This window comes from Salarias fasciatus, chromosome 3, assembly GCF_902148845.1.
Source record: "Salarias fasciatus chromosome 3, fSalaFa1.1, whole genome shotgun sequence".
In the NCBI taxonomy this organism is placed as follows: Eukaryota; Metazoa; Chordata; class Actinopteri; order Blenniiformes; family Blenniidae; genus Salarias; species Salarias fasciatus.
The window spans coordinates 2,286,303-2,297,205 of NC_043747.1; the positions used below are offsets into that span (position 1 = coordinate 2,286,303).

At 52.1% G+C, this 10,903-nt stretch overlaps 1 protein-coding gene across 1 annotated transcript in view; it reads right to left on the bottom strand.

The window, feature by feature from the left end:
* afap1 (actin filament associated protein 1) overlaps positions 1 to 10,584 on the bottom strand; it is a 32,368-nt gene extending 21,784 nt beyond the window's left edge. The window contains 3 exon segments of the mRNA XM_030087948.1: positions 405 to 487; positions 642 to 770; positions 10,402 to 10,584. Of these exon segments, the coding sequence (XP_029943808.1) occupies positions 405 to 487; positions 642 to 770; positions 10,402 to 10,438 (249 nt within the window). The 5' untranslated portion in view covers positions 10,439 to 10,584.
* Between the last annotated feature and the right edge of the window lie 319 nt (positions 10,585 to 10,903).

Consider the following 10,903-nt stretch of genomic DNA (forward strand, 5'->3'; position numbering starts at 1 on the left):
GACGCTGTTCTGGGACCGGGCGGCTCGTCCAGAGGTCAGGGTGGAAACGAGACGGACGGTAATTTCAGAGTAGAGAATGAGAGCTGGAAGAAAATGAGACGGTAGCAGGGCTGCCCTCCAGGAATCCTGATGAAAAGTACACGACGCTGTTCTGACTGTAGGACGGAGAAACGTACAGCCACTGAGCGAAGACAAATAAAAACTCTTTTTGTCCTCAACCATGGTTCTCATGTCAAGACCAACAGTTTCCTGGAGCGTTCTGGGCTCAGAACGTCTCAGATCAATCCACACAAACGCTCTGACTGCTGCTCAGACTGAGACTGAACTGGTTCCTGATTGTCCTTTAGATTCTGTCCAACTGTTCTTTTCTCTTAGACTGTTTAATCTTATTTGTTTTGTCTTACCAGCCAGGGGTGGGGGATCTCTGGGAGGGGCATCTGGGGCGGGGCGGGCAGGCCGCTGTGGATCTCCGACTTGAAGGACGGCTCTGTGGACGGGATCAGAGAGCAGCAGGTGAACAGACTGAAAGACAGGAGTCCAGGTGGAAGACAGCAGCTGGACTTCCTGTAGTGAGGAGACCGAGAGCTGCTGAGGACGAGGAGGAGGACGAAGAGGAGGAGGAGGAGGAGGAGCAGCTTCACCTTTGTCCGACAGGACTCGGTGCAGGATGTTGGACAGGTGCGTCTTCTTCTCCCGGACCCCGGCGCTCAGGTACTCCCGGTCCAGCAAGTCCAGGAACAGACGAAGCTCACACACCAGCTCCTCCATGGCTGCAGAGCACACACACACACAAACACACACACGCAGAGTCAGGTTAGCTCTCCTTTAACACTCTGCTCACAGACTGCATCAGATCCAGCAGGGCCTGGACACACAGCCTGTCCCAGACCTGCTGAATGCGACGTCTTCAACATTTCTGAGGAACCTGAGCCATGGTTTTGAGGGGAGTCCTGTTGTTTAGACTCCTGATGGATAGCTCAGGGTGCGCTGGATTTACAGCTCACAAGCAGAGGACATGGTTTCCTGACAGTGGTGGTTCATCGTGCACATGCAGTGGTCGGTCATTCCCATGCAGTCTGATGTGAGGCTGAACTCAACCATGAAGCGTTCAGAATGAGAGGCGAGCCAGCAGAGCAGCAGGAGATGCCATCAGGAGGCGGGACTCCGATAACCACGGTGTTTATGGAGCCGCTGTGGTGGCAAGTGGAACTTTCTCTAAACAGCTGATGGTATCAGAGTGGAGAGAACAATGAGACGCTTATCTTGATTTACGAAACTCCGGGAGGATTGAAATGATCTCCACTCTCCCACCTGTACGAACACCAACGGGCGACGACTCAGGACTGCAAACACCAAGTCTTATTCTGATAGACTTTTCTGCTTTTGACTGATTTTCGTGACAAACTGAAGAATAAAAAGTCCCATGAAGCTTCAGCAGTGCAGGACATGAACACAACTGGAGGAGAGAAAGGCTTTGCTTGGTATGGAGCCGAGACGTCCAGCCAAACCGTCAGGGTCTGGTAAACAGAGAGGGGTCCTCTCTTAATCTTAAGGTTGCAGGTTCGATGCCCTATCTCAGCTTGTTCATAGGTGTCCTTGAGAAAGACACTGAACCCCAAAATTGATGGAGCACCTTGCACCTTTATCAGTCCACTGATAATGCATCCGGCATCAACGTGGCGTCCTATCAACAGCTGAATGTGGAAGAAAGGAGTGGAATACGGAGTGGTTATTATTTATAGCTCAGTGGAGGAGCAGCAGTGTGTCTGCTGGTCGGTTGGCTTCACTGTAATGTTCTGGCAAAACCCAGACGATGGGAGGGTTCCAAGCTTTCTGAAGGTCATCCAGAGGTGTTCACAATCAAATGATCTAAAATCAATTGAATGAACATTCAAGCTGAGAACACAGGAAGTGACTCCTCCTCCTGGACCTGGTCTGGGTTTCCACCATGGGTACCCATGAGGCTTTTCAGCAGGAGCGAGGTGTTCAAACTGATTTACGCCGAAGATGCACAACAAAACAAAAGCCGTCCAAGCAGCACTCCCTCCGTCCACCACGGAGGCATGCCTCTAACCAGCACCAGGTGAGCGCTGCTGGCGAGAACACGACACAGAACTCTGCTGCCCAAAGCTTTCAATCACAGCCTCTAGTCCCATCCTGGTCCGTGGATCAGTTCCACAGCTGCAGCAGAGGTTCTGCCGCTGGACGTGACTCTGAGGATCAACAAGCGGCAACTTTCACACATTCCTCACATAACCTGATGATCCTGCAGGAGAGAGCAGGGCCGTGGCCGCACCAGCCAATCAGGAGGCACCACAACTGAGAGCGAAAGGTAAACTGAGAGTTGACAACAGGTTGAATCCAGAAACTGGTTTGGGACTCATGACGGTCTGCGTTGGATGCGTTAACTGGTCGCTCTGGATTCTGGACAGAAACTCTGGTTTCTCCTGGTTGTTGATGGACCCGGTTTATTGGCTGGTTTGATAGAAACGTAAAGCTCTGGGCTGACTCTGGACGGTAGCTTGGTTGTCTTGGTCATTCTGGACTGGTTTTTGGACCTGTGCCTGTTTCTTGTTTGGACCAGTTTCTAGTCTGTGTATAGGCTGTTTCTAGACATACTTCTGGACTCTTGCTGGGTCTGGTTTGGGTTCTGGCTGGTTCTGGCATCTGGTTGACCCAGGTGTTTCAGCTTTGCAGGCTGGAGCTAAAACTAACTGATGTTTCTGGTCAGCAGCAGACGAGCAGCGTCAGGTTGCAGGATGCAGGTCGCAGCGGTAATGAGTCGACAGTCAGATGGAATCACCTCCACATGGTGCTGTTCTGATTTACACCCGGTCAGAATCCACATCACGCCAAGACCCTGATCAACCCGTGAGGCGCCTCACCTCCACCAGGGTGGCCAGCAAGAAAAACCCAGAAAAAAACCCCAAAAGCAAGCTCTCTGCTCCACCAGAGGCGGCGAAGGAAAGCCAGGCGGGTGGGACCACCCTCCAACCCGTCCTGAGGGCCAGCAGGAACAAACAAGGCGCCCACGCCCCGCTTCCCTCCAGCCTCCCCACATGCACGTCACTGTGCTCTCCTCAACACCTCCATGTTCTCCGTCCTCCACGTGACGCCGGGCGCGAGTGTGAGCGGCGAGAGTGAACACTTCCATTCCAGCACCTCGCTCAGTTCAGTGTTTTCTTGAGGGGCAGCGCCTCCCTCCACCCTGCAGCTGCTGTGTCAACAGCAGGCCTGCAGCTCTGCCCAAACACAACACACACACACACACACACACACACACACACACACACACCACACACACACACACACACACACACACACACACACACACACACACACACACACACAATCCCAAAAACACCAGGGATGTTTGCACTAGCAGGTATTCACACTTCCTGGAGGACAAAGCACAGGGGGCTTTCCTTTGTGAGGGTGTGTGTGTGTGTGTGTGTGTGTGTGTGTGTGTGTGTGTGTGTGTGTGTGTGTGTGTGCGTGTGTGTGTGTGTGAGTGTGTGTGGGGTCATGTTCAGGTCTCTGGGAGAACCTGAGACCCTGCGGCTCTGCTGCTGTTGTCTGCTCAAAAATGCTTATCCAGACCGAAGGAGGAGACATTTTTCTGCCTTCTTCCCAGAATGCAGCTGTTTCAGTGGCGGCTCACTGGCGGATAAGGTCCTGCGCTTTGCGTGTGTGTGTGTTTCAGGTGTCTGTTTCTTGTTACCGACAGTGTTTTTAACAGTTCAGCGAAGTGTTTAGCCAGTTTCTGATACTTTTTCAGGTCAGAATACACACACACACACACACACACACACACACACACACACACACACACACACACACACACACACACACACACACACCACACACACACACACACACACACACACACACACCACACACACACACACCACACACACACACACAACACACACACACGGAAATGGCTGAAAGCAGTAAAGAGCTGTTAGCGTTAGCAGCTTCGCCTGCCACTGCAGCGATCACTTCACACCAGGTATTTTGGTCGAGGTCAAACGTTGGATCTGCTCTGGCTGCTGGAGACGCCTCCGTCCATCGTCCTCCACATCTGGGACAGTCACCGTGTTAGCATATATTACCGCTAAAGCTGCTAGCCAGCCTCATTAGTCCACATTCACCCAGCAATGGCTGACTTTGGGGAGTGGACTTTCCCTAAAGGCAGTTTACGTTTCAGGTATACACGGACACACACTCATCGTCTCAGACCAACTCCGACAAGGACCAGTGAAATATGGAGACATCGTCCTAGTTCTGGGACAGGTCCAGGATGAAGCCACTCTGAAGAGCAGCACCACATCTGGCAGAATCCCGTTTCCCTCCGCAGGAGAATGAGGCTCTTCAAGTGTGACGAATTCAGGTAAATTTTTCATATTTGGTTAAAAACTTATTGATTTTGAAGTCAGTTTGTGAGATTAAGAGCTAACAATCAACAGCAGACTGGGAGAGTCAAACAGCTGGAATCTGAGCTTGGCTCAGTGCAACAGAACAGAATAGAATCGTGTGGAGAGGGAGGAGAAGACAGAGGAGTCATCACTGATGCTAACGCTAACCTAGCAAACGCACTCAGACGGTGAAAAACATTGGCTGGTGATTTATTTGGTGCTTCATTCTTTCAGGATGCCTCGCTTTACTGTTCCCTAACGGTGATAATCAGTCCCATCCCTACGAGAAGCAGTCGTCCTGTCATATCTAGAGGTGTAGCAGCCACTGCAGCAGGTAACCCATGTTTTTCAGACATTTCATTCTGAGCTCCATATTCAAATGTTTTCTGAGAGCCTCTCAAACTCTGCGCCACCCTCAAGTTTCTCTGAGACCCGTCAAAGTGTTGAAATGCTCCCCGTCATAAATTCTCCATAAAGCCTCAACTTGGATGCGGCCCAGGCGAAAGGGAGCGCCGCCGGCAGATCAGAGGCCGGGCGCCGCCGCATTAGCTCCTGATGAAAGACGAGCTGCCTCTCGCTCTCTCGCCGCTCCTCACGTCTGTAATTACGAGGTCTGGCGAGTTTTCTTCATTCCATCCCGGCGTGCCGAGAAAACATCACAGAGCCGGCCTGATTGCCATCGAACAGTACAGGTGGTTTACTGTACCAGCAGATGTTTCCCCGACCGCAAACACACCAGCAGGGGCCCGGATCAGAGGGAGGGACCGGGGGGTGGAGGGGGTGGAGATGGGGGGATGGAGCGGCACTGACTGAGGTTTACAGATGATATGAGGGGAGAGAGAGGGCGAAAGACGGACAATGTTCAGGAGGAACGACCATGTTCTCTGGTATCTCTTTAAAAAGATAATTAGAGGCTGTTCAGCTGAAAGCCACAGGCTTGGGGGGGGGGGGGGGGGGGGTGCAGGGATGCTCCAGCTTCCACTGCATCTGCTGGTGGGGGTGGAGAACATGTGGTTTCAGGGATGGGACCGAGAGAAACCACTGCCATCAGGCACAGAGCTCTTTTATTAGTGGGGTTAAGAGGGCTGCAAGTCGAAAAGGCATCGCAGCGCCGCTCCTGATCCACCGATCCGATAACACTCAGCGAAAACACGCCAAGCTACGCTCCCCTTCACACAGTGAAAACACAACACTTCCATTGCATTCTGGAGTCTGTTTACACAACAACAGCACTCAGACAACTGAAAACACGTTTTTTAAAGTGGCCCCCAAAGTGGAACTTTTCCAAAACGTGCCGAGTTGATCGCCGTGTAGACGGGTGGAAACAAGACTTTTAGAAGATGTTCAAACTCAGTCCCCTCAGTCAGAGACCAGCACAAATGAAATCAAAATGTAGGAAAAATAGGTGAACGAAGGCTCAGGGATGAAAAATGATCGTCACAGAAGTGTAAGTTTGACAGGAGGATAAATACTTCTGAACCAACACGGCCGTACTGGAGCAGCACTTCATCACTCTTCTCTTTCCTTGGATTCATCTGAAGCGCTTCCCTTGAACTGACCGACATGCCAGATGGAACCAGTCACAGGTCCTCACTGTGAACTTTTGGTTTTGGTTTGGGATCTCAGTCAAAAAAAAAACCCCCAAAAAAACCTGCAACTGGCAATTTGTGCAAAGAGACTTGCTGGAAGTTATTGCTTCAGTGTAGATTTTTGTGGATTAATAGGAAATGAAAATGTGTTGAAGGCTCAAAAACAAACTAGTGATTAGCAGGCAGCGAGATGAGTTCCTGAGGCGACCCACCTGGAGTCCGGGTCCCAAACCAAAACCCTGTCGACTGTACACCACTGAGACGGTCCAGGTTTTATGAACGTCTCTCAGAACGTGAAGGACTGTTGCTTTCACAGTGGAAAGTGGCTGAAATCCACCGATAAATGGAACTTTAGAAGGTTTAACAGGTGGAAAAGTTGCCAAAGTAAGAAAGGTTCCTGGATTGGCAGCTCTAGAGTCGTGAGGCCTCAGCATTACCGTAACAACTCAAACTACGCAAGAAATCGTCTGAACAATAAAACTGAGTATTGTTCCACTGGTCTGCCTCTCCATTCCCCTGCAGCTTCTGGATCTGGTGAAGACAGAATACCTCTCAGACGGAGATCAGTGCAGTCTGAAGTCTGGTTGTCAGGAACCTCCTGGTTCTGGAGCGGTTGTTATCTCGATGGGAGAATTCCTCGCCGGCTCTGTCATTTGAACCACTGTGGTATCCCACTGCGCTGCCTCGGCCTCGAAGGCTTTGTTCAAAACACACAACATAACAAGCTCAGCAGCTCATCAGGATAATAAACCGGTGAAAGACGCCTGGTGAGCCCTGCTTCGTGGAGCCATGTGACCGAGGTGACGGTGCTGCCACTGCTAGCTCTCCATGCTAACAGGAGTCTGATCCTGAAGCCTGGCAGCTGACGGCTCCACTGGGCTCCCCCGGGTTTCTCAGATCCACATCTTTGAGTCAATGTTTTTCCAGATGGATACTGACGGGAGGGTGATGACTGGGCAGCTCACCGACAGGCCGGCTTCAGAGGCCAGAGGGGAGTGAATTCTGACTCACTCGTGCACATCTCTTCACACCCCCCCCTGGACCACCGCCTCCTCCAGCGCCGCCTCCACCAGGCTCACGGACGGACAGATGAAAGCTTTTAAACTTCAATCAGGGTTGGGCCAATGAGGTGCCCCGGGAAAGCAGTCCCCGCCTCTAAAGCAGAACCAAATGGGCCGGAACAGTGACACCGTGTACCGCTCTGCCCACATCACACCAGCAGCCGTTCACTGCTTGTAGACACAAAAGTTTCTGAGAAGGCAAGCGGCAATAATAAGTGGCCATAAACACTTTTACACTTCAGGGGTTTTTTAATTTGTCCCCAAAACGTGGCACCCCATAAGCGGGACGGCTCCTGTGAGAGGCCTCGCTGGGAGAAACCGCTGACTTCTGCCAGTTTGCTGAGTTTCCTCCAAATCTGCCAGCAGCAATCAGGGAGGCGAGAAGAGAGAAGGGACGGGCCGGACAGGAGCTGTTGAAGGAAGCTGTTGGGTTGAAGGAAACAAGACAACTGTTGATTTCTCGATGACTTCAGCTGATGGGGGACTTCGTACTGGAGGTAGTATTCCCGATTGTGAGATTGATGGAAAGAACATGCAGAATCCACAAATCAAGCGGTGAGTTTGAGCCCCTGAATATCCCGTCACTCTGACCACAGCGCCACCATGCTGCCGCCCTCATTCCCTCCTACTGGAGACAAGGCCAACTGGCAAAACCCCTGGAGTCCTCTGATCCAATCATCTATTCCCACTCATTTTAACGGGGTTTGAACCGTTCTGGACGGCCGTCCGACTCTAATGACGGCGTTCCACTCCCCTCCTCTTCCAGAATAACGTTTTGACGCCATCAGAACGCCGTGCAGCTACCGTCGTGTCACCTGGGGTCTTATAAATGCTTCTGTTTGGAGCTTTTTCCAGGCTGTTTAGCTGTAATTCACAGGCACACCGGGGCTATTCCAGAGCCTGGAGCCTCTGCAGTGATATGCAGAGAGTCCAGGACGACTGAAAGCATTCCACTTCAAGGCCTCCGTGATTACAGTGCAGACTGCCACCAATAAACCAAAGAGCAGCAATAGCTTCGGCGCTTCGGGGCATTCTCCTGATTACTACAGACGTATGTTCCAAGACTGAGAAAGTGAGTGAACGAGCCGACTTTCTAAAACTATCACATACCTGCGCGCTGTTTTTCTTGAAATCACATTGGCTGAACCAAAACATCAGCTTCTACACGCTCGCGCGCCGCTGGGATGTGATTACAGCCTCTGCACACAATGGCTGTCTGTGAGGAGCCGGGCAGATGCCAGGCGGAGGAGCGCCGGCGGGCCACCCGATACCCTGCAGCTGCCGGCCGGGCGGCCGGGCCGGCCTGTTATTGTAAGGAGCTCCTTTCACTGCCGCAGGCAGGACGAGCTGCAGATACGCAGCGTTTGTGTTGGGAAGGCAGAGTGGGGTTCCTCCAGGTCGGCCTGGACGGCGTTAGCCGAGCCGAGTGGGCAGAACTCATTACGCTTCATATCCCAGCGAGGCAAATTCACCTCCGCAGCAATTTAGCTGTTTGAAAACCCGGGCCAGCTGAGGACAGGGACAGGAATCCTGTGTTTATACAGCAGAGCCTGAACTCAGCAGCACGGGCCGCCTCGCTGGGAGCTCAGATTTTACTCTGCAGCGTGTTGTTAGCGTGTCGTCTAGCAACACGGGATAATGAGAAGCAGACTCATTTCTGAAGTCGCCACGCCAGAAAACAAGTCTCATAATCCTGGATGAGATCACAGAACGAGGACCTAACAAAGACAAGCACAGACCCGGAACATTTACATCGATCTGAATACGAAGGTCTGCAGTCATGGAGAGTGTAGCTAGCTACACATTCGCTAACATCCTCGCTAGCAAGGCCTTTAGCAAGCTGTGCTAAAAGAGGAATCACACTTTCTGTCTGACCCAGTGGTCCTGCGGTGGAACGCAATGAACCCAGCAGAAGAGTGAGAACATTCAGGGTGTGAGCAGCCTTCCTGTACGACCCACAATGCAACCTGTCGGCACACCTCTCTGGCTGGACAACTACACAGTTCGACTGAAGATGTAGGGTTGGACGTGTCTGGAAATGTGTTCGATGTATGTAAACACACACTGTTTGAGTGGACTTGAAACAAGTTTCTAACATGAGAACCTATGGGACCCAGTCCAGAGATCAGGAACCCAGATCCACATCCGTGAAGAGCTGCCTTCAGCCTGAAGAGTTCGGGAAAAGCATTTTGAAAGTTCCTGGTCAGGAACTGGTTAGGTCCCATTTCCCAGCTGGACACATTCACACATCTATGACCCAACAGCGACCCAGTGGACCAGTGGACAACATCACCGGCAGCACGTCCAGATCCAGCGTCCTCGAGATTCTTTACTGCGACGCGTCTGGAAAATCCAGCGACCAAGAGAGATTTGGATGTTTTAAAGCTGGTCGTTTCTCCAAGAAGGCTGTTTTGGGACGTTTTTGGTCCTCAGCTGGACGGTGTTGACATCCTGAAGTGGGATCATTCCCACGGCGTTGTTACTCATCAATGGATCAACAGATCCCAGCGTCTCCAGCTGCAGTTAGCATGACGCAAATGATGGGAACGAACGGCTGAGAGGAAAACGACCACGAAAACAAGAGTGAATCCATGAAGGAGACCGTCGGCTCACATGACGGGACCCTAACCCTAAGCCTAACCCACATGACCTCTCTTCATATCCCTGGATGCTGGATCTGGGATGTTTCGGGGTTAGTTTTGGGGGGATTGTGCAATCGGGAGACAGATCCTCCAGTGCTGATTGCACATCTTTTTGTGATCACACCAGCGAGCACTCCCAGCCACATTCGGTCTGCTAAAGTAGGTCACCCTCGCTTCATCCACAAGTCACCGAGCAGGCCGGTCAACAGGCCCGATGCAAGCCTGAAAAACCCAGCGTCCTTCGGTTCTGCATCCCCGACAACCCTGAGGGTCGCTGACCTACTTAAAGAAGAAAACCCTGAGGAACCTCATTTCTCCTGAGAGAGGAGTCGACGCCTGGAGGGTCGGCTCTTCCAGTCCAGAGAGGACAGGACCAGGAAGAGGACCAGCTCCCTCAGGAGACCCACACAGGTCCAACCTGGACTTCCGTCTGGAGGATGTCAGGATCAGTCAGGACCAGAGAAACAGGCTTCAAACCGGAGGAAGAAGCAGGAAGCCGCAGAAAACTGGATAAAACACCGAGAGACGGCAGAGGGAAGCTGCAGCGGGACGCCAGAGGCTCATGACACGCACGAGCAGCCTGGAAGCCGGGGAAGAACACTTTCACTGCGACGTGCACGCGCCCCGGTTCATTCTGTGAGAGGGGGGTGTTACAGGGATTTCTGCCCCCGGGGCAGGTAGTGCCACTCACCCCGGCTGGAGCCGAACAGAACGGGCTCGCTCCTCATCGTGAACCCGCGCGACGACGCACGGAGGAGCAGGCGCGTGCCCGGCGGATCCCCGGCAGCTTCAAAGGTTTCCAAAGAAAAGAAAAGAAAAGAAAGAAAGTATCCACTCCGAGCTCCTCTCTTCACTCCCAGTGCTGCTGCTCTCTCCTCCCAGCGACACTGAGAGGTCTCTGCTTTCTAACTTCTCCTCCTCCTCTCTCCTCCCCCTTTCCTCTCCTCTCTCCACCTCTCTCCACCTCTTCTCCCCCCTTTTCCCCTCCTCCCCCAAAAAGTGCCTGCATGGATCCTGTGCTGCATTCAGGGACCGTCTGAAAAACGACAAACTCCAAATATCCTCTAAATATCAATAAATAACACATTTTTCAATCAATTCACTGAATAATAACTGACTGTAATTGGAGGTCACTCACTTGAGTGCCATGAATACTGCGTTTTGTCATAACCCATTTATGTCCCTGTAAATGT